Genomic DNA, 24388 nt, shown 5'->3' with positions numbered 1-24388 from the left:
TTTCCTGTTTCCAAGAAGTCAACAAAATTACAAACATGGTCAAAGAGCAAATGGTCAGCTCTCATACAAGTTCATCACATCACACTTCTGCTAAGCTGCTAAAATCACTTTCATCGTGACAGATATAATCCAACCTTAAAGCTTACTCAGCTCTGTCACGCATATTTTAGATTGTGTCCTTGACCACAAGTGAAGCTTCCTTACTTACAAGATGACGATTGTTAAGCCATGCTGGCACTGCCAAGGACTGATTATTCATCTTTAGTAACTTATGAAAAGAAAAGCTTCAGAAGTGTTCAGGCCACACAATCTCACAGATAGAGTTGGAGCCTTGTTCTTGGAAGAAGTAATAGGTGAGGACATGACTACTCATCACAGTCAGCTTTAATACCATGGAAATACTAAGTTGCAGTGATGCAGACAGTCAAAGTCTAAGAAGGGTCAAGTTGCTAAGCTTACAAGGTTAGAGATCTGAGTGACAGAATTAACTATAAATGTTTTCAGAGCTACTTCAGGCTACCAAACATCAAAAAATGAACAAAAAACACCAGAAGTGGTATGCACACATACTTAATCAAGCTAGTCTTCACATATTCAGTAGCTCACAGTACATTAGTCAGGATAAAGTTTTATGGACTGCATAGAACGTGGAGATATCCTGACCATTCATACTCGTACTTCCAACTCTACTCAACATACTTTTACTGTTGCTCTTCCTCTGATGTAGGAGTGTGAGGCAGGAGTTAGTGGAACACACTGATATTTTTGTTGTTTGTGTTAACAACAACTACCTTCAGATAAATTTGAATTGTTTACAATTTCAAGCGAGTACCAGCTACATACAGAAAATCAGTTTTCCAAAAATGTGTTGATTACAAGCATAGAATTAGTGTTTTCCTTTTTTTGTATAAGGATACGGAGATGTGTAAAACTCACATAATCTTTTACTTTTTCTTCTAAATGAGATTTTAAGTCTTGTAGCTCTGTAATAATGTCATCTTTCTGCACCACGATGTCCATTAGCTCTCGAATCCTTTCATTTTGTGCATTCATTTTCTTGGAAATAAAAAATAAATTCAGTCATCAGTTTCTAATGTAGTGTTAAGTAGCTGAATTACACAATGCATTAAAGGCAAATTCAGTTAAGCTAAGCTTGGTAAGAAATCTATTAATGGAGCCTACTGGAATAGCATTTTAAGCTACCACAAGTTGGTATTAAAACAATTTTACACAACATCTTCTTGATAAAGTTACCTCAGTTGCTTCTTTAAGTTGCTCAACAGACTCATCCAATTTAATCATCTGCATTTCAAAGTCTGTAACACACAGAAAAGGTTGTATTACATAAGTAGCCAATAGATAGTTTATTAAGTAATCAATTTTTCCAGATATTCTAACGTTTAGGTAGCTTTTGAACAGATTAATTAATTTGCATGTGGTCTTCACTTATTGGGAGTGATTCAAAAGTTTTCTATATTTCTTGGAACGAAAACATTGCATCAACAAGACATAAAGAAGAGTAGAGATTGCAATATAAAAGTAAAAATCAAGATATAGACATTTAACCCCATACTTACGAAAGCGTAAAGCTGCTAGTTGCAGTTTAAAGGAGAGGGGGAAAAAAGAAATAACCAAAAACCGTGGAATTGCTGAACCTGAATATACACAAGGAACAAACTATCACTTATCTACAGGCTATGGTTCCAAAGGTAGAACATCTCCTCTAATTCCTACTCAAACTGGTTATTTCTCTTTTAGATTAATGAACTATTTCTGTCTTCTACCTTTCACATCGCATAACTCACCTTTGTTCTTCTGCATCAGCTCTTCTTCAGTTTTAAGTAGTTTGGTGTTTTTCTCTGGTAGCTCTTCTTTGGTCTCCATCAGTTCAAAGTTAGTTTTCTCCAGCTGCTTTTCAAACCAGCCAATATCTTCCTTCGGGTCCTCCAGGGATACAATGGAACTATGTGCTGCCTCAGCTTGCTCTTTAATATCCATGACATCATAATGCACAGAATCAAGAATGCCCTCAGGATCAACACAGGTGTCAGGCACTATGCTATGTTCTCCACCCTGAAACGTAATTTATAATCAGTTAAAACTGGTGAATAGCTGACTACATAATAGCTGTTATTTCTACAGATAGTCTGGATAGCCACTATGAAGACAGCCATACAAGAAGTTTTTAATTTCAGCTTCAAAACCCACCTCACAAATTCACATACAACATGACAGTGATTGGTATGGGGGGAAGATAAGTGGCATTCTAGTAACAGCTAATATATTTTATAGTATTTGATGACCACACTCCCTTTTTTTTTTTTGAATATTACCCCAGATTTATCTCCTTCAAATTTAACGTACAAGTTCGGACTCCCCTTTTCTTTGTATACAGCGTAAATTTTCATTTTGTGTTGCAGAAAAAAGGAAAACGCCCAAATTCCCAAAGCTTTCTGAAACTGTTCTTAAGGCTCAGCAACTATTCCTGCTAGATGAAGAACAGATGTATCTTGCTCATCATACAGCAACACAGCATGCACTTCTTTGTAAACAGCCTTGTGTTTCTATAAGATGTGCCCATAACATTTAAATAGTAAAAAGGAAAATATTTAAGGAAAAAAAAAGGAAAATATTTAAGAAAAAAAAAAGGAAAATATTTAAGAAAAAAAAAAGAAAAATACCAGGGTGTCATGGTTTAATAATTTTGTAATTTTGCTATCAGTATTCCACATCATAACATCATATAAAGCATGAATAATTTTACTGAATCTGCAACTTACAGAAGAAGACTACATCTCCCAGAGAACAACACGATGGGTCACGGGACCTGGACTCTATATTAACTCTGTCGCAGAACAGACTGACGTCTTTCGAGTTCTGGCGTTCAGGGCAGTGTGTGGGAGCCTTCAGCCGTTCGCCTAGATTTCACAGTAGGCCTCTCGGTTACGGGACTCATTCTCTCTCCTATTTTGCTTGATTCGTTAGCTCAATTTTCAATTTTCAATTATATTGTATTATATTGTGTTATCCGGTATTTCGATATAGTATTTAGTAAATAAGTGTGCCTCCTTAGATCGTTGCCACTGTTTTCTTTTCCTAATTAACTTTTTCCTTTTGGCCTAGGGCCCCTGCGGGGCCCACGGCCCCCTGTCACGGACGCAGGTGGACTTTTCGTTCCAACCGTGACAGATTTTGGTGGAGAATGCGGGCAAATTGAGTTGCTGTTTTTCTGTGTTTTCTTCTGTTGCTCTTTTAGCTTTTAACAGAGCTACAAGTTTTTTTTCCTGTTAAGGAGCTATCTTAGGTTTGCGATTCTGCACCTGTGAGCTTGACCTTGAAAGTCCAGGCGGACTGCCAATACTCCGGTTTATTTTATAAACACTGCTGAGCTTTGTTTTTTTTTTTTTTAACTTTTTTTCCATCTCTATTGAAAAAAAAAAAAATTCCCTCTACTAAGTGTGCTTTATAAGGTACTGCATTTCATTAGTTCCTCTTTTACGATGCTCCAAACATATTGGACCATGTTTAAGCTAGCCTATTTTTCCTATGAAGTTATACAAATGTATAATAGATTGAAAGCATGGTTAGCAACGCTTATTTGGTATTTGCATGCAGTTCCAGAGGGAGCAACTAATGCAACTAATGCAACCAATAGTACGGATATGGTGGTTTTTGAGCGTGCTTTTCCTTTTTTCTTTGCATCTTTTAAGCAGTCTTCGACTGACCAGTTGTCCCAGTGGACCACACTGTCAATCGTATTAATCTCCCTCAATTTGCTGTTGGTTATTGTAGTGATCTCACTCGGTATCTGGATTTATAACATCAGGAGGAAGTCTTCCTTAGAGTCAGAGAATACTGAGTGGCAGGGAGTGTGGAGAAACTTTGGAGAGACTTTTAGAGGACAGACATCTTTAGTGTCATGGAGCTTTACTCCTGAACACTTAAAGAATCCTGAGAGTTTGACTGCATATTTGAGACAGGAATGCTGTGGCTTAGGCAGATCTAAGGAGGCACAAATGACTTGGGGCCTAGCTAATGCTTATCGGGCCTTATTCAATACCATTCCTGAGAGGGAAGATTTTGAGGTTGAGAGAGAGAGTCTCAGGGCCAAGAATGAGAGTATCCAATCCAAACTCGACACTCTCCAGTCCGAGCAAAAGATTCTCCGGTTCGGGTACAACACTCTTCAGTCCAACTACGACAGCCTCCAGACTGAGCTCGGTGCTGTCCAGTTCGAGCGGAACGCTCTCCGAGACCAGCTATGTGCCCTCCGGGGTGAGCTGAATGTATTTAACCAACTACCAGGGTCACATGTAGTCCAATTTGGCCAGCCATTGGGGGCACATGTAGTCCAATTTGGCCAGCCACTGGGGGCGCATGTAGTCCAATTTGACCAGCCACCGGGGGCACATGTAGTCCAATCTGACCAGCCACCGGGGGCACATGTAGTCCAATTGGACCAACCATCGGGGACACCAGATACAATGTTGGTTGCCCCTGTAAGAGGGCGAAAGACAAAACAAATTTCAACTCAGAGAAAATGCAGAAGGAGTTAGAAGAGCGGAGGGAGTTAGGAGAGCAGGACTCAGGAGAGCAAGGGGACTCAGGAGAGCAGCGGGAGTCAGAGGACCAGAAGAAGTTAGAGGAGCAGAAGATGTTAGAGCAGTATAAGTAGATGTTAGAGGAGCAGAAGAAGTTTCAGGAGCAGATGAAGTTGGAGGAGCAGAGGATGTCTGAGGGGAATAAGAAGATGTTAGAGGAGCAGAAGAATTTAGAGGAGCAGAGGAAGTTAGGAGAGAGGAAAAAGAAGGAGGGTTACCTGGAGGAAATAACACAAGGGTCGGGGTCAGAGTCTGAAGAGGAGCCAAAAGCTAGATTTTCTTTACGAGAATTTCTCGAGTCCAAACTTATAGATGGGGCAGCCTCATCAACACAGTTGCCACCATCAACACCTGGGACGCTTGATAGAGCAAAAGGTGAGCAAAGTATAACGACCATTATTGATCGATCTTTTAAACTGAGTGAAATTCGAGATCTAAGAAAGGATTTCACATGTCAGCCAAAAGAAAATATGGTCACTTGGTTACTTCGCTGCTAGGACAATGGTGCCAACAGTGCATGGCTTGATGGCAGTGAAGCTCGCCAACTGGGTAGCATTTCCAGGGACTCGTGTGTGGACAGAGGTATTGGCACATGCCAAAATCGGTCCTACACCCTCTGGAAGTGGATGTTGATAGCGGTAAGAGATAGATTCCCCTTTAAACGGGACTTGGAGCCTGAGAGAAAGAAATGGACTGATATAGAGAAAGGTATCCAGTCTTTGATAGAAAGTGCTCTGGTGGAAATGCTATACAGCCCCGAGTTCAATCGTAACGATCCAAACCAATTACATGATCCTGAAGCAGTCCGCGTTCCACGACAAATGTGGCGTGACTTTACAAAGGCAGCTCCAGAAAAGCATGCCAGTGCACTTGCATTAGTATATGGCAAAGGGGACAGGAAACCCTTTGTGAATGAACTAATTGGCAGACTTCAGGAACTTGAATTATTTATAAGCGCTACAGAAGTTAATCTGTATACTTCAGCCATTGTCAAAATTGTGGAAAGATTAAACAAAATGGAGGGAACACAAAATGATATTATTGACAAATTGGCTAATGTGCCTGATGTAGATGAATCCACGGTGGTACAAGATGATGGAAACCAGGATTTCCACGATCGCCTATTGAGAAAGCTAAACAACATGAGTTCCTCTCGACCTGTATAATCGAAAATCTCAACCATTAAAAAGAGACGTCCTCGTATTCAAGCAAATGACAATGATAAGTCACCTCGAATCAACAATGAGACTACACGTCTTGCCTTGTTGCTTTTCCTCTGTAGTCATGGGGAGGACATGAAGAAGTGGTGTAATTCATCCACTTCTGCACTTCAGGCACGAGTGGAAGAATTACAAGGTGAAACAACTACCAAGGTGAACTCTTCCAAGAAGGGGAGAGTTCCAGTTGCTGCAAGCCGAGGTAAACAATAGAGGGGCCCTGCCCCCAGCCAGGGGGGGGGAAAGGTGCAATAGAGTATACTGGACTGTGTGGATTAAGTAGCCTGGCACATCTCAACCACAGAAATATAAAGCCTTGGTGGACACTGGTGCACAATGCACCTTAATGCCCTCAAGTCACCAAGGGACACAACCAATATATATCCATGGAGTGACTGGGGGTTCCCAAGAATTGACTATGTTGGAGGCCGAAATAAGCCTCACTGGTAAAAACTGGCAAAAACACCCTATTTTGACTGGTCCAGAGGCTCCAAGTGTTTTGGGTATCGATTACCTTAGGATGGGATATTTGAAGGATCCCAAGGGGTATCAATGGGCCTTTGGGATAGCTGCTGTTAACACAAATGGTGTTTATCTGCTGTCAGCTTTACCTGATCTGTCAGATGATCCTTCTGCTGTGGGGTTGCTCCAGGTAAAAGACCAAGAGGTACCAATTGCCACCAGAGTGGTTCACAGACGGCAGTACCGCACCAATAGGGACTCATTGCTCCCCATTCACAAGCTAATTCGCCAATTAGAGAATCAGGGAGCGATTAGCAAAACTCACTCGCCTTTTAACAGCCCCATATGGCCAGTGTGTAAAGCCAGTGGAGAATGGAGGCTGACGGTGGATTACCGTGGCCTGAATGAAGTCACACCTCCATTGAGTGCTGCTGTACCAGACACGATAGAACTCCAGTATGAACTGGAGTCAAAAGAAGCTAGGTGGTATGCCACCATTGACATTGCTAATGCCTTCTTTTCCATCCCATTGGCTGCAAAATGTAGGCCACAGTTTGCTTTTACCTGGAGAGGTATTCAGTATACCTGGAACTGTTTACCTCAAGGGTGGAAGCACAGCCCAACAATTTGCCATGGATTGATCCAAGCTGTTTTGGAACAGGGTAATGCTCCCGAACACTTGCAGTATATTGATGATATTGTCATGTGGGGCCATACAGCAGCAGAGATTTTCAAGAAAAGAAAACAGATAATCCAAATTCTTTTGCAAGCTGGTTTTGCCATTAAGCGCAGCAAGGTGAAGGGGCCTGCCCAGGAAATCCAGTTCTTAGGTATAAAATGGCAAGATGGGCATCGACACATCCCAGCAGATGTGATTGAAAAAATCACTGCTATGTCTCCTCCCACCAACAAGACAGAGATCCAATCTTTTCTGGGAGTAGTGGGCTTTTGGAGAATGCATGTCCCAAATTACAGCCACATAGTGAGCCCCCTCTATCAGGTAACACGGAAGAAGAATAATTTCTCATGGGGTCCTGAGCAGCAGCAGGCTTTTGAGCAGAGAAAACAAGAGATAGCCTGTGCCGTGGCCTTGGGGCCAGTACGGACAGGACAGGATGTAAAGAACATCCTCTACACTGCTGCTGGAGAGAAAGGTCCCACTTGGAGTTTGTGGCAAAGAGCTTTAGGAGAAACCCAAGGCCAACCCCCAGGACTTTGGAGTCGAGCATATAAAGGGTCTGAGGAGTGCTACACTCCAACTGAGAAGGAGATCTTAGCCATGTATGAGGGGGTTTGGGCTGCTTCTGAAGTAGTTGGGACAGAGGTTCAGCTCCTTCTAGCACCTCGCTTGACTGTGGCCCCCCTGTCACGGACACAGGTAGATTTTTGTTTAAACCGTGACAACTACCCAGAATGCAGCATAAGGGAATTTTTGCCTAGAACTCTGGAGGACTATTTTTAACTCAGAAAGGTCAGAGATAGAAAGTTCACACTGATTTCTGGGTCACCAGCCTCACCGTACATCAGCATTTTTGGTTTTTAAATGATACATAAAGTTCTCAATGGCACTGCTCTAGTCGGTAGTTCTTTCCCTTTCCGTGCAGCTTGCTCTGTGCATGGCTTGTGAACCGCTATTCAGGCCAGACAGCTGCAGCCCCAAAGACCTGCCATAAATGTACAAATTCTACCAGGATAATGTCTTGGTAGTGGAGAAACAGGATGCGCAGTCATATGGCTCTCACACATAACTTGTACAACCAGCTTGGCTCTGGACTGGGCATCACCAATGTCACAGGTGTACATGTCACTGTCACTTTTCTCCAGATTTTTTATGCACAGCTGCAGGTCTCGTCCTTTCTGTGCCCTCTTGTATTTCCTGCCAGGCCTGAGCTCAGCAATGCCTTTCCTCCATATGACGGAGGATGCGGCTTTCTCGCTCTGACATGTAAAAAGTGCACTTCCACTTTCTTCAATTTTCAGATCTGAAAGTTCCTTGATAAAGTAATTAGGTTTTTCTGGAAGGAAAAAAAAAAGGATGAGGGTGTAGGACAAAGGGATTTGTTACCCCAACAAGTCCCAAGCATACAGAGTTGTCCTGAATCTCCTTTGCCCTCATTTCTAGAACATCACATAGAGATGCAATAAGTCTAAGAAGACCAGAGTCCACCCATTTACATAGGCTTGATAATTCCAGAAGATATCTGGAAAGTTTAATACCATTATACATGTGCTGGTAGGATCTCATCTGATAAACTGCATATAGTTTTGATTACACATATTCAATATAGACTAATTCAGATTGCCATCTTTTCTTGGCTCACTAACACCCAAGATCATAGAATCATAGAATGATCACAGAATCATAGAATGGCCTGGGTTGAAAAGGACCTCAAAGATCATCTAGTTTCAAACCCCCTCCAAGGGGTCACCAACCACCAGACCAGGCTGCCCAGATCCACATCACACTGGAGAATCATTCAGTTTCCAGATTATTTTAAGGAAAAGATTTTAATCCATCATATTTTCTGAAAACTAAGAATTGATCCTGCTCAAGGAAATAGAAGAGAAAAACATCACCCACAGGCTGCAGATATTTACCTCGACTTCTCTACATGCCATCCCCAGTGTGCTTTTCAACTCACCTTGCACAGTGACCCTGGCTTTTGTTATGGAGTCCTCTGTCTCACAGGGGTACTCCCCACTGTCCTTGGCAGTAGAGTCATGGATGATCAGAATGGCCCCAGTTCCCTCCTGCTGCAAGTCGTACTTCTGGCTTTTTCTGATTGCTTTGCCATCCTTGTACCACCTGATGTTCAAATCCGGTTTTGACAGCTCACAGCTCAGGCTGATGTCCTGCCCTGCTGCTGCTGTCTTATCCTCCAGCTGTTTTGAAACCTCAGTAGGTTTTCCTGGAAGAAAACATTGCTTTTTGAGTAACATACACTTAGGGTAGGATGCCTCTCTCAAAATACACGCATCTACAAGCTAGAGATAAATTAGAGAGGCACTTGCAACAAACGCCATCCTACAGCCAGCAGTAATCTGCAAAGTACAGACAATAGAATTCCAGGCAGCATTTATTCTCTCTTAAATCTACCCAATGGAGGATGATGAACCATGTCTGAAAACTGCCTCTTTCTTCTCTCCACTCATCACACTGGGAGCCTCGGATGATGCTCTCAGATGCACATGTTCTAGTTAGGAATTTGTTGTACAGCTAGATGATGTGAAGGCCATCCCTTCAGCTTATACTTAGAGGATATTTGCTCCCACAGTTCCCTCAACAGAGCATTCCTGATTTACTGTTAATGGAACAAGCTGTAGTGAGATGCCCATTTCCAACACTACCCCAGTGCTTTGGGTAGTTCTCACATTTGTGTAAAATGTTTTGTCCTTTTACTTATTTTTAAGAGAAATTCTCAGTGCTTTGAGGTTCAAGTAGAAGGTTGCTATTCACTTTAACCATATTATGAGTTAGCTCTCACGACAATCTTATCAGAAGACAGTTGAAGGAATCAGACCCCAGAATCTCTCCCATCTCATTACCTTTCACAGACAGAGAGGCTTTGGAGGTTAGACCACGGGCAGTAAAAACGACTTCCCCAGCGTCAGTAGGAGTCACACTTTTGATAAAGAGAGTCTATTTCCGACCCACGTTAGAAGCTTTAAATCGCCCAGTGCTTTCCACTCTGCTTCCATTCAGTGTCCACTTGAACTCATCAATGCTTTCATGGGACAGAATGCATTCAAAAGTACAATCTTCTCCCTCCTGGATTCCAGTGTTTTTCAGCTGTTTGGTAATGCCAATATTCAGCTCTGGAAGGTAAGAGATAGGTTAGTATGAGGTTTATATGGAGAAAAGGCATTTGTGACTGACGTGAGTAGCAGTACTGGTAACTCAGGATTTGCAGAACATGGCTGCGTTCCTTACTGATGTATTCTCTAAGACATTCTCCACTCAGAATTAACAGAAAGCTATAAAAAAAAGAGACATGAATCTCTTGGTTTGCTCTGGAAGAACTACAAGGAGAGCAGCTCAGTCCATGGAGCAGAATGAAGATTCAATGAGCTACAGAGGGAACAACCTAACAGAGAGGACAACTCTAGGATGCTGTGTGAGAAAAAGGGTTTGGCCTATGACAAGAAATTAAATATTTCTATTAGCTAATTTGTTACCATCCTACCCTACTGGTGTTCAAACCATTTCTCCATTTTAGGGAAATTTAGAAAGGAAACATTTCCAGGACATTCTTGACGTGTTTGGTGATTTTCATGGCAAAATGAGACACATTTACATCAAAAGCAATGGGAATTTTCCAGACATCACTGCGCTAAATTGCAGTAATACACTTCTATCGTAGAAACTATTAAGGCTCATGGGGGAATAGGTGTAAGACATAGTGACCACACTGAATGTGCTTTCAGCACTCCTTTACTTTCCACAGTACTTACCCTGAATGCCGACCTTTGATTTGGCAACATCAGTGCCAATATCACAGGTATATAAACCTGCATCTGACATCTCGAGGTCATGGATAAGGGGACATAGGGTCTTCCCAGAATGTACCAGCTCATACTTGTTGCCAGAAGAGAGCACAACACCGTCCTTTTTCCACACTGGTTTGACCTTCTCTTTAGAGACTTCGCATTCCAATTTAATCACACCCCGCTCCTCACCAAAAACATCATCCAAGGACTTCATGAAGACAGCAGGCTTCTCTGCAATTAAAAAGGCAAAACAGAACAACGTTATACAGAAGTTGAGACATTTCCAGTTGCTTTCAGATTTTTAAAGAGGGATAAATAAATCTTTACCAGTACTGACGACACCAATATAGAACCTAAAGCGGTTTCATGTGTGTTGACTGAATGCACTTTATGGAATTCTGAACTAATCAGTAGGAGAATACAGGGAACAGGAGGGACAGCCTGCATTGCCGGTGGGTGGGACTGATATCATATGAAGTAATTGGGATGCAGCTCTTCTAAAGCTGGAGAGCTGGCATTGCCCTCACATGGAGCAGAGTTCATACAGCAGGCCACAGGATTAAGAGGATAAGCTGCTGAACACTTTTGATTTTCCTGTTTTATTGACTCCTCTTATCTATCTTCTATTTCACACATCAGATGCTTATAATGGGGAAAAAACACCCACCAAATGCAAAAGAAAGGAGAAAAATGAAATCCTTCAAACTCTGGTGTGCATAGAGTAAAAGAGCTTAATTGCTGGGGAGAGCAGATTAGAATCACAGTATCCTTAGAATTGGAAGAGACCCTTAAAGGCCATCTAGCCCAGCTCCCCTGCAATAAACAGGGACATTCACAGCTAGATCAGGTTACTCACAGCCTGGTCATTAGTCATCCCAGAGGCAAAACACACACTGAATGATCTCTCCCTGCAGTCATAAATCCTTGGAGACAACAGCATTGACACTGCATGTTACTGAAGCAGTAAAAGAAATTGCTCTTGTAACTCTTCTTGTGTTAAGTAAAATGATGATAAAAAGCAATGGAATGCTTTGGCAGGACACCAAAACCATCCTCCTTCGTTGATATCTGCTGCAATGGAACCTTCCACTGGAAGAAAGCCTCTGATGACTTGTCACCCCAGAGAGGGCAGCTTTAGAAGCAGGATTGCTGCACAATAGAATGAACTGGAGCTCCTTAGCATCTCTTACATCCAGGAGGGGTGTGATCAGACCCACCTATCACCTTCAGGTGCGCTTTCTGACACCGTGTCTGACTTCACTGTCACTGTGCCAGCATCCTCAGGCGTAACCTGCTTCATTGTCAGTGTGCAGCAATTGCCAACGTTCTTGATGTCCTTGTAATTGTTGGTTTAAAGGAGGTTGCCATTCAGGAACCATTCCACGTCCTCGTCATCATGGGACAGCTCGCAGGAGAAGACAGCAGAGCTCTCTTCTTCAATTTCTACATCCTGCAGGTGCTTCGTTACTTCTACATTGCGAGCTGTGAAGAAACAAGGTGAACTGTTACCACTGTTACTATAAATCATGCTGGGATGTGGTAGAATGGTTGGACTAGACGATCTTTGTGTAGTATTCTCAGTGAAGATAATACATTTATAAAGTTAGCAGGAGAGAACGGCAGAAATCAACCTCAAGAAAAGAAATCTGAGGTGAAATAGGACATGGAAGAGGCCACCCTCCCTGCTCATACCTTCAGCTGTCAGCGTGGTTTCAGTCTCTGCAATTCCTGCTTTGCACTTGTACACACCAGCATCATCAGGCTTCAGCTTCAGAATTCTGAGCTCTGCTGAATGCTTATCCCTCTTGATCTTGTACTTCTCAGAGGGCTTGATGAGTGTGTGGCCTTTGAACCATTTCACAACCTTTGGAGAAGGCCTGAAGTCACAGGACAGGATGACAGAATGACGTTCCAAAGCTGTCTCGTCCTCCAGCTTCCTGGTGATTTCTATATGGTAATCTGCAAAGCAGGGTTGGAAGAGAAGAAAGGATGAGGACAATTGGAAGAAGAGGAAAGTCTCTTGCGTCTGCTCCATTTCAATTAATCTCATGTTCACAATGGTTTTTTGAACCACTCTGTAAGAAGCCATGCTTTTTACATTACTGTCTCAAAGTTTGCTGAAATGGAGACACACAGGAGATGGACAAGTCCGGGAGCTACGAAAGGGAGATAAGATACTGATCAATGGCCCTTAAGTGGTCTTTCCTGTTGGCCCATCTCAAGGAAGATTGACAGCTCTGAGGAAGTCACAAGACTCTGACCCGAGCCGTCCCGAAATCTCTGGAAGGCTGGAAAGAAGGATAAAAAGGGCACGGACAAACCACAGTTTTGTGGGCATCTAGGTATCTGACCTCAGATCCCTCCACCGTTGTCCTACTGCTGCCTATTCTCTCTTCTGGGATTGCTGCTCGAGACTCTGCTCCGAGGGACCTCGCTGCCCGAGACTCTGCTTCTAGAGACCACGATACTCTGACCATCTTTTCTGCGATTCACCGATCTGCTGCTTGCAGCCTGCTACTCCGTTGCTGCTCTCCCCTACGCTTATTTTGCCCCGGACCAACGTTAACAACGTGCTATGGGACGCTGCTGCATCCAGGAGGTGACTATTCCCCGCTTTAACGTAATTCTTGCTCTTTTCTACCTTTTTCTATCGCCTACTTTCCCTTCCCCATCACCCTAATTTTGGCATTCGTCACTCTCTCTTCCCCATCCCCTCAATTGTCTATTATTTCCAATAAACTGGTCGGATCAACATTTGAATGCTCTTCTTCTTAATCTCACGCCGGGCATAACATTATTAAAAGAACCTTTGCCTCACTCCTAAATTGGAGCGAGACACACTCTAAAGATAAAACAAACGATTGTCTATAGGGAATGCCATTGACTACATTTCTATGAAGTAATACTGTATATTATCTACCAAATGCAAGTCCAGCTCTTGTTCTGTGCTTATTAAATTGCTCCCAAATGTTGAGGCTTTTATTCAAATAAGAGTGAGTTAAAAATATAACAAGTACTTTAGGATGTGAATGGAGACTCTTACGCTGGGGACAACAGCAGATAAAAAGCCTGGAAGTTTCTTTCAGATGAAATCAATGACAAACTGCATCAAATTTAGGTGCTACCAAACTTAACCTTGTCTAGTTGAGAAATACAATTAATTTCACCTGATTTGACTTCTTTGGTATAGCCAAGGACAAAACCTCAGCTCTGTAGATCTGAATAGTAAGCACATCACAGCTATTCAAACAGATCTTTTACTGAGATGCAGCTGTCTCATTTAGTGTCCAACGACTCTGAACTGGAAATGGAGCAGACCCTCCAGACACACACACAATATTTCAAAGACCCCAGTGAAGGAAGACTGTACGTTAATTAATTCTTCATCTTCATGATGTAAACCAAGCCAGGATATGTTACATCTGACGAGCAGAGTTGCTGTGGATTTTGATTTGCCAATTGAGAACTGAATGGTGCTTGTCATATCAGTGGTGGGTTTCAGTATGGTCAGCTGGTGGATGGTGCCTTCTTGCTGCATAATCAAGTTTCTGCCAGCCTGAAAGACTTCCCCACATAGATACCACTTGGGAGGTTTCACAGAAGGAATGGATATCTCGCATTCAAATTTGGCTACTTCAGGCTCAGTCACATCCTCATCACACAGCTCCTTTACTAGATTAATGGATTGCTCCTTAAGAAGGATGGAACAAGAGAAAGCAGAGATGTAGAAGGAATGTAAAAAACCCTTACATTATCACCCTACTTACTCACATCAGCATTACTGCACATGAGCACTACACCTATCAGCTCAAAATGCCTTAAAACATCATTAAATAATATTATAAAGAAAGGAATGTTAAGAAGTCAGACAATAAGACTGACAACCTGAAGAGAGCCCAGATCTTCTGATTCCCAGTCCAACATCCAAATCAAACCATGACCTTCCCATCCCGATATCAAACTCCTCGCATTACAAAATGGAATACAGGTTCAATGAAACACAGACATTGATAATTACTTTGGTTAAATACAGCAACTTAGCTCTGAACAACAAGTTTTCTCCTAGTAAAGGTCTCTGTAGCTCAAACGTAATGACTCTACTTAGGAGAAATTCATTTTCCAGGATGTTCTTGCCCTTATAATGGTAACAGTGGCAAAGCTGGGGACTGAACTCTTGAGTAGTGTGCTAACTCAAATGTCTCCCTTTTCTTTATCACACTTAACATCATATATATACCCTAACATTGTATATATTAAAAAAAAACCAAAATCCCTGTGTTCTTTTCAAATAGACAGAGAAAATGAAGAAAAAGTCAAGCTATGTTTTTTATCCCTCAACGTTCAAACACAAATCTGAAGTCTAAACGTAGAAAATCAACCTCCTAAGAAAATAATCTGTTTTACTTAGCAAAAGTAAATTCCAAAAGAGAAGCTGGATATTTTGTGGGCAGAAAGGTAGGTAGGTAGGAGTTTTTATTTCTGTGAAAGGTCCTGGTGGTGTTTAACTTCCTTGACATTAAAGCAAAGGATGTTAGCTCGTTTATAACATAAGATAATTTAATCAAAATCGTCATCAGAAGCATAATTACCTTTAACTGTAAGATGGGCACGAGATTCTGCCTTTTCTGCTACAGATTTTATTTCTGCTGCATCCTTGACTTGGACACGTGTGTAAGTCAGCGAGTAGCTCTTTCCTGAAGCAGAGAACCACAGAGTCACTAAGGCTGGAAAAGACCACTAAGGTCATCTAGTCCAACCGCCAGCTCATCCCTACCAAACTGTGCTCTTGAGAGCAAACCCACAACTACACTTTGCTTCCTTGAGCAAAGAGCTCTGAGGCACATGGCCAGGCTGAGCATCATCCATCTGGTTTCACAGCATCACTGCCTGTTCTCTCAAGTCAATGAAACCACCCATTCCCCCATGTCCACATCCCCACCAAAGCGTAATCTAAACATGGCTTCTACAAGGACTGACCAAATGTGGCCACCGTCACCTTCAAAGTACCTGATACAGAAGGATCACACTCACTGTCAGACAAAACCTCTTTGGAGAGGTGAACTGACTGCCCTGTTCACCCCCAGGTTGGAAATAACTGCACTGATTTCCTACCTGCTCCCGGCAGTGTGGGATGGTGGGATAGCATCACACTTCCCACACTAAGCATCCCACCATGTCACTTGTTCCACCCTAACCTCAGTCCCAAAACAAAAGGGGAACTCCCTTCTGAACCCTCTTCACTTCATTTCAGATGTCTTATATGCTTGATCTCCAACCCACCCCCCCACTCAGGAGAAAGATCCCCCTCTTACACCCTACCATCTTGCCGCATTCTGATGTTGTCATCAGCCTTCAGCTTGTTGTCATCTTTGTACCACTGGGTCTGAACCTCATCATGTGAAATCTCAGACAAAAGATGCACTCTCATATTCATTCACTTCCACATCTTCCAGTGGTTTAACAATCTTGATATCTCCAGCTGTGAAATACTAGAGATATATTTGTCAGGGTATTTCCAGAACTGAGTGCAGCATCTTTTCCTTACACATATTTGCATAGAAAATAAGTAGGATTATGTTTTATTCTAAACCATCATCCATTCCTTAGTCATTTCTCTCTTCAACACAGTCAATGCATTATTGCCCTTGAACTTAAAGATAGACTTACTAGCTACAATGGAGCTCCCTGCAAACAGTTTTCATGGAAACCAGAATCTCATTTATTCTAAAACCTTTCAAGCAAAATTAAGGGTAGAAAAACAATAGAACTGACTGAATCTTTAAGGTCATTTAGTTCCAGTCCCCCTGCTATAGGCAGGGACACCTCCCTCCACACCAACTCTTCTCCTCAGGGTCAAGGCTTCTCTCAAATCATTCTCCTCTAAGCCTGTGCCTGTGCTTGGGATTGCCCTGGCCCAGGTGCAGGGCCTTGTACTTGGCCACACTCAAGTTCATGAGGCTGCCAAGGGCCCACCTCTCCAGCCTGTCCAGGTCCCTCTGGGTAGCATCCCTTCCCTCTAGCACATCAACAGCACCGCTCAGCTTGGTGTCATCTGCAAACTTGCTGAGGGTTCATTTGATTCCACTCTCCATGTTGCCTACAAAAATGTTAAATAACACTGGTCCCAACACCACCCTCCACCTGGACACTGAGCTATTGACTGCTGCTCTCTGAGTGTGACCATCCAGACAGTTCCCTATCCTGCAACTGGTCCATCCATCAAAACCATTTTTCTCCAGTTTGGTGACCAGGATGTCATGCAGGACAGGATCAAATGCTCTGCACAAGTCCAAGTAGATGATGTCAGTTGCTCTCCCATTATCCACTGATGCTGTTACTCCATCATGAAAGGCCACCAAGTTTGTCAGGCATGGCTTGAATTTGAGGAAGCCATATTGGTTACCACCAATCTCCTCATCTTCATTTTCCAAACTATGCCAAGGAGAACTAGACAGAACTCTACAGTGTCGTGTCACTACAAACCTGTCTGAATCATTGGCTTCTCTGCATGCTCATCACTAGTCTCTCCTTAGCTTGTGTGCCCACAATGTATGGGGAATGTCAGCCACAAATCTTACCTAGGGGACATCTTTGCTTCAAAGTCCCTTGAACATCACACAATCCCTTTTAACTCTCCAGGTCTGCACTTCTTTATGTCAGAATCAGACCATATTTCTGTGCTGCTATTTCCCTTTCCTTCTGAAGGGCCTGGATACAACTTGGATTAACCTCAGGAGCAGAGTTCCTGCATAAAACAGCCAGTACTGAAACAGCAACCCAACCTGGTTGCAGACTGAGAGAGAAAATGAGAGTTCACCAAAGTCATGGGACAGGACACATGTTCATGTTCATGCTAACACTGAACCCAAGTGGCCACATGAGGACAGCAGCTAGTAGGAAATCAGAAAAAAAGCATCCTTTCAGACGTCCCTTAGGAAGGTGGAATCTACCAGGGCAAAGCAGACCTGTGTGTTCAGTAACCAGTCTGATGCTTCAGAGCCCACTGATGAGCTACAAACTGGGGTTTAACCAATGCAACACATGGAGGGAAAATCTGTCTTGAGCATAAAGAAGAAAGAGAAAGGTATCCAAAAGGACTAACCAAGAAGTGCCCAAACTGCCCATGAAGCATTTCTTCCTGTGGTGCAAAATACCACAAGAGGATTTATTTGCTCTTTCAGTTAAACATACCATGAACCTTTAGGGTAGCTGATGTCTTGTCTTCAGCTGCTTGGCACGTGTATGTTCCCTGATCTTCAAATTCACACTAGTGAATAATAAGACTTCCCTTATTTCCCTGGGAAGTAATGCCCACTTCTTTTCCTTTGATGGAGCTCCTTCCCATCCTAGAAAGGAAAATATCAAATCAGATCTCCATGAGTCCTTCCATCTCTGCACTGAGCAAAGGGAGCCTTCAGATCTATGCTTAATTCACCCACTCCCCTAGAATTAATGGAACTGTGCTTACTGGAACATATGCTGAAGCTTAAGCACAGTGCAGTGTTTTCAACATGTAGGAATGGCTATAGAACTTGCATAAATTCTGGCTGACCTATGACAGCTTAAAGCACTGCGGAGGACTGTTAACAAGCCCGTTTGGACATCACCTTGAATAAATGACGTTATCCCCAAGTAAGGGAAGGAACAGCTGAGCACCGGGGAAGTACACAAAGTGCCAGAGCAAATTCTCACACTGTCAGGTGCAAAGAAAACTCAGATTTCACCCTAAAACCCAGTTCACAACAAGGCTACAAAATCCTGGCTGAGAATTTCTGTGTTAGAGTTGAAGCTCAAGACTGTGCTCCAACCAACAATATTTTGTGCAGCAAGACCTCAGGAGTTCACAAGAAACCCAAAACAAACTTCCATTTCTACTTGATAAATGAACTCAGGACATAATAACAAAGAGTGCTGATCTGGGCAAGTAAAAGAGCACAAAGAAAAGAGAGCAATGCAAAAGCTATCAAGCAAAAGCTCAGACTCGCATCCCTTGGAAGTGAAATTAAAGGCTCTCATTCATTTCCAGAGAAGTCAGAAAGGAAAATACCATTACATGCCATACCTTGAACCACTTGACGTCCACGTTGGGCCTGAACAGCTCACACTCAAATGTGACCTCGTCCTTCTGAGTGACGCTAATTCTGAGAAGGAGAAAGAAGGATGTGGATTTAGTTGGGAATTACTGAAACAATTATAATATGCTAACTATGTAAAACATGGAGTCAAACCTGTGTGATTTGCCCACACCAGGAGGTGATTAGAAAACAATTAGTAAGCTACAAAGCTGCTTGCATGAAATGAAAACTACAAGAAAAAGGGAAAACCTTTCTTCCTGAAAATAGGAAGAATAATGGACCTGCCATGAAATTTGGGTGAAGCTGCCTGATTTTATGAAGTTATTCCTGTTATTTTCTTGGTGCTGTGTTTCCCAAATGAGTGGTTTCTGGCTCTGCTGCAGCACCAGTCTGCATGTGAACATCAACTCTATTCACCATCTGGGAAGATTAGGACTTCCCTTCTCCCACCAGCACCACTGAATTACAGTTACTCAGTGGTTAAACAAAGGAATCCTTAAAGAAGGGTTTACAGCTGTCGTGTTGTCTGAAGTGCTTGGGGCATTCTGATGCTATTAAGCTCTATGTATTAACAAGTTAAAAAAGAAAAGGTAGGCATCTGATTGTTGTGCCAGTTTCTAAGTTATTTGGAAAGCTGTACCGCCCAACCACTCCTTCTATTTGATGGAGATGACAAAGCTCAGTTTAATTTCTGACTGCTGTTTAAATTCTGAAGCTGGAGCTGGTTCCTGGAGCAGAAAAAGCTCGGAAGCTGTCCCTCCTACAAGCAGGCACCTCTGAGCAAAATATGACATCTCGATTTCTGATGGTAAGGTCAGGAGATCTGATTCCAGCGTCTAGCTTTCGGCTTCATGCTATGTTAGTGGGACCTTTGGCATCTAGCACTTAATGATCTTGAAGGTTTCTTCCAACCCAAGCCCTCCCATGATCCTATGATTCTGTGATTTCATTCAGGTTTATTAAGATGAGATGAGTTCTCCTAAATGTGCTTTTCTCCATATGATTATAATTGGAGTCTAGATGGGTGACTCAAACCAGACACCAAACTTTCTGATGGCCAAAATGAAATGAAATCAATCCTTTACTGTGTCAGTAGTCTGTAACTAGAGCCCATCAGGTAATTCCCAGCCTCCTGCCTGTATCAGTGGCTGCACACAGTGAAAAAGTCTGATGGGATTTTAACCTATAAAATATTCCAAAGCAACCAGAGGGTGAATATATTCACTATGCAAATACCTGCAGGAATAAGCTTGTCATGTATGTCCTCAGGTAGCACAGTAGTTAATGGTGGGACTCAGTAGGTCATGCTGCAAGTTGAGTCTGCTGATCTTGAAGGTCTTTTCCAGCCTAAATGACCTTATGCTAATATTTCTGAAATTTATTTCTGTTCAGCTCCCAGAAAACCTCCCACCCAGCCCCCAGCTGACCCCGTGGTGAAAAATAAAACAGAAAGCTCAGTGACGCTGGCATGGTCCCCTCCGAAGATGCACCTCCCCATTCCAATCCATGGCTACATGTGGAACCCAATAAACTAACTGGCTTCACGTGGGTGAGTGCCACAAGTCTCATGTCCCCGTCCCAGAGTTCACGGTGAGCAATCTGTCTGAAGAGGCTGATGATCAGTTCCGAGTGTCTGCAGTCAATGCGCATGGACAGAGCCCGTCTCTGGAATTCCCAGGGAGCGTGCACCTTGGTAAGCACAAAAACCCCAATGGAAATGGGTCAGTGTGTGCTGAGCAGCTGTGTTGGTTCCCTAAAGATGTTTCCTTTGACTTTAAGGACAGTAGTGCATTAACACACCAAAGGATTTCCTTTATTCCCAGTTCTCCTATCTCCTATCAATCTCCAGATACCACTAAAGTGATACGAATTATGTTTCTGTGACAGAGAGATGAATATCCTTATCTTTTGATATGTCACATGTGCAAGAGGCAGAACTTTCTGTAGCAGATCATAAGCATAGAAGTGCTTCTTCCAGCACTCATGCAAAGGGAGAAGTAGAAATGTCCCTATGATTTAATCTTCCATCTCTAAATGAGATACCAGACTTGCATCTAAAGAGCATTAAGACAAACGTTGTTCTTCCTCAGACCCAGTCCTGGCTGTGAAATCCCCCCTAACAACTGGTGAAGCTGTACCTGGAGGGGATGCCATGTTTACTATTGACCTTACAACAACGTGTTGCGGCACTTGATGCCTTAATGGTAAAGTCTTACAGGAAAGCGAGACCTGCATCATCAAGAGAACCCAAACTACTCACAGCCTAATCATGAAGAACGTCCCCAAGAAGGATGATGGAGCAGAAGTGAAATTTGTTGCCAAAAATGTTGATGTCAGCACCAAGATGAGAGTGAGAGGTATTTGCTTTGATCCTTCTCCTTTCCTCTTACAGTCAAGGCATAGTTGCTGTGATCTGATGATTAGAAGTGGGGCTGTAGGCATTCACTGACTGTACCAAATACCTGAAATTGCATCACATGGACTGACGTGAGTCCTGGTAATGACCTAAACATGATAGCACTGAGTGTAGGGTAAGCCAATCTACCCAGCTGCTTGGTATCTGAACCAGATTGCTTCATGCCAGCTGATGAATGTCTGCAGTTCACAGCTCTTGGCCAGTGCATTCAGTCACCATGTTTACCACTGCATCACCATAGAGCAGTACTTTTAGCTCCAGGATCAGACAGCCTTTCTGATTGCGCTGGAATAGTTTAGAAGTAGGGGAGCAATCATTCCAATAATATCTCTATCAATCAGCTTAGCATGACAAAGTAGAACAAATAAAGATTCATTATGGGAGGAGCTGTTTGTCATTGGGTGGAAACCTCTGCAGAAGCATGTTTAGAGCATTCTTAATCAGTAGAAGGAGATGTTTGGTTGATTTTTACTTAGTAAATCCTGCAAGAAGACCAAATGAAATATCTTGAATTGCTCAGCACTGACACAATGATGAGTGCAGGAACAGAAGGTGATACTTTTTCAGAGATGTTGCAGCAAATATTGACCACGTTAGCCTGATATCAATTGAAATAACGAGGCCTTTGCTCCTGACAGGTGCTGCAGTGAGATTTACCAATAAGAGCAAAGATGTAGAAAAGATCTGCGCTCGGCTGCGTGAGGAAGACAAACTGCAGGCTGAGCTTTCAGACACAGGTGCTACTGTGGAGTGGATGAAGGATGGGAAGGAGCTCAAGGCCAGTGAAAATTATGAACTGCACATTGAGGGGAAGAAACACACCCTGAAAATTCACAGCGTCTCCATGGATGATGCTGGAAGTTGTCAGTGCATCTGTGAGGGGGATAAAATGCTCTATCAGCTTTCAGTGAAAGGTATGTGACAGTCTGGGCTGTCCTCTTCCTGCCCAGGGCCAGCAGACTGCATTCACCTGACTCCCCGACAGTCCAGCTGTTGTCAGACAGCATCTGGGGTGTTTTCAGTGGCTGTTTTGACTTGAACTGGCCAATCTGCTTTGTAGAGCCATTTTATTTCTGTGTTCTGTCCTGTGATTCATCCCTAAGATATAGAGGAAGTCAAGGGAAAGAGAGGAAAAAGAGCATCCCAGCCTTCCTGCTCTTCTCTCAGGGTGGCCACGAGAGATGATGTAAAATGCTCTTTTTGTAGCAGTGATCCCAAATGTAGAAGAGACCTGTGAAGAGTCACAGGGATGTTTACTTAGCTGTCATTCCATGGTGGGCTTTTTCTTGCACAGATGTAGAGAGAAACTGAACTTTCCCACGCAGGTCTCTGTTTTGCTGCAGGGTGTAGGTCTGATCTCTGAGATCCACACGCTGGGCCTTGATTGCGATAAATGAGAGCCCTTTGTTTGCTCCAGTGGAAGACTTTCCATTTCTGCAGTACCCTCTGCAGATGACACAGATGCAAATGCACCTTCTTCCCAGCAACAATTGCCTTTTTTTTTCCCCCCCCTGAGTATGCATGAGGCTCTTCATCATATTCTGCTGGCTTGTCACCCTTGTTGGTCCATGGAGAAACAACAAAGCCCTAGAGTAGTGTATGCACTTTGGCATTGGAGAGCTTACTTAATTGCTTCTTCTCGAAGAACGAACTGCAGAGAGGCATGGAGACAGCTCCAAACAGAATTGAATAATGGGACTAAATTTATGGAGAAAAGAACTTCCTGCCAAGGCTTGTCAGCTAGTCTTAATTTTGCTTTTCTTCTCTCTCTTTGTCATGTTAGCATAATATTTCATACTGGCAGGTCTGCCCCTAGAATTAATTGAATTAGCTGGTGGACGTTTCCATGTGCTTTGCACTGTAATGTGACTATCAAATGAGTAATCAATGCTGTTATTTTAAAACCTGTGTTGGCAAGCTGTAAGACAAGCAACTGCTGTTGGTAGCTTGGTTACTGCAGAATCAGCTTTCGTGTATCTCATAGATAGGGAAGAGACCCTTAAGGGTCAGCTAGTTGGACTCCCCCACAATGAACAGGGGCACCGCAGCTCCATCAGGTGCTCTGAGCCCTGTCCATCCTGACTTTGAACATCCTCAGGCTCACCAATCTTATACCCATGCCACACACTCGCAGTATTTCACCATTCAGCATCGCCACTTGTATCTTCTCTTGCTGTAAACCAGAGCTAGCTGGTAAATCATCTGCTGTGCGGGTCAGCTGTGTCTCTCCCATGGGCATCACGTGGCTGCTGGGAGGCTCTGAAGAGCTGCAGCCAGAGGTGTGTCACCCGCTGGGCCTCGTGCCCAAAGGAGCCCACAGGAAAGTGTTGTTGCAGTTTGTCATGCACTGCACTGCCATGAGACTTGACGTGCCAGACAACCTCTGACACGTGACCTCCTGCATCCAGGCAGGACATCTGAGACGTCTCCTTCAGCCTGACGTGGCTGCAGTTTCACACTGGTTTTACTAAGGAAGGAGAAGGCACGTGGATGAAACTCTTTTCCTGCTCTTCCTGGCATTAGCTCATAGTACAAGTAAAGCACTGTCAGGTCAAGCCTGGAGGAGTAAAGCTTGTCACTGACATGTTCATGTTCAGGGTGGAGCTGGAGGGTAAAATAACACAAGAAATTGTCATTGAAATTCAATATCTGTGAAATTCAGCTGGCTGCATTCACAGAACCTGGCGTTAAGATCTGTTTTCTGGTTTCTATCTTGAGCCTATTTTCCATAACCCAGTCCTCATTTATGAACTGAAGCTCTACTGAAAGCCTTTCGCTGTGTATGCTCATGCTGCAGCGCAGCGCTTGTGACCTTTAACAGCACATTCATATTCCTCTGATCACAGGATCCTTAAGGTTGATTAAGACCCTCTAGTCCGACTGCTCACCCATCACCACCATGATGCTCACCATCAGCTTAGCTAAAAACTCAGCAGAGATGATAGATGAAGCACAACACTGGATTTGGGATGGCTAGAGATTCCTAAGATATTGAAGGATTGCTTGCAGGTGGTGTTGGCTCAGGTATTCACCCTGCATCCCACCTCCTGTTCTGTTTGGTTGAGAATCATGCATTCTGCAATTTCACTTTGTAATTCAAAGACCCTGGCTTTATCTGTTGACAAACTG

General features: G+C 43.1%; 1 protein-coding gene across 1 annotated transcript; it reads right to left on the bottom strand.

Moving 5' to 3' along the window:
* Nucleotides 1-824: 824 nt before the first annotated feature.
* Nucleotides 825-6553, bottom strand: LOC146752829 (uncharacterized). Its single transcript, XM_085531346.1, has 4 exons — nucleotides 6430-6553; nucleotides 1806-2073; nucleotides 1255-1316; nucleotides 825-1056 (listed from the first exon to the last, which is right to left on the bottom strand). The coding sequence occupies exons 1-4, from the start codon at nucleotides 6541-6543 to the stop codon at nucleotides 850-852; spliced, it is 651 nt and encodes a 216-aa protein (XP_085387472.1). The 5' UTR covers nucleotides 6544-6553; the 3' UTR covers nucleotides 825-849.
* Nucleotides 6554-24388: the final 17835 nt, after the last annotated feature.

Source organism: Coturnix japonica, unplaced genomic scaffold (genome assembly GCF_054131305.1).
Source record: "Coturnix japonica strain WE unplaced genomic scaffold, WE-NBRP24 Scf041, whole genome shotgun sequence".
NCBI lineage: Eukaryota > Metazoa > Chordata > Aves > Galliformes > Phasianidae > Coturnix > Coturnix japonica.
This window is presented reverse-complemented; position numbering and strand designations above follow the sequence as displayed.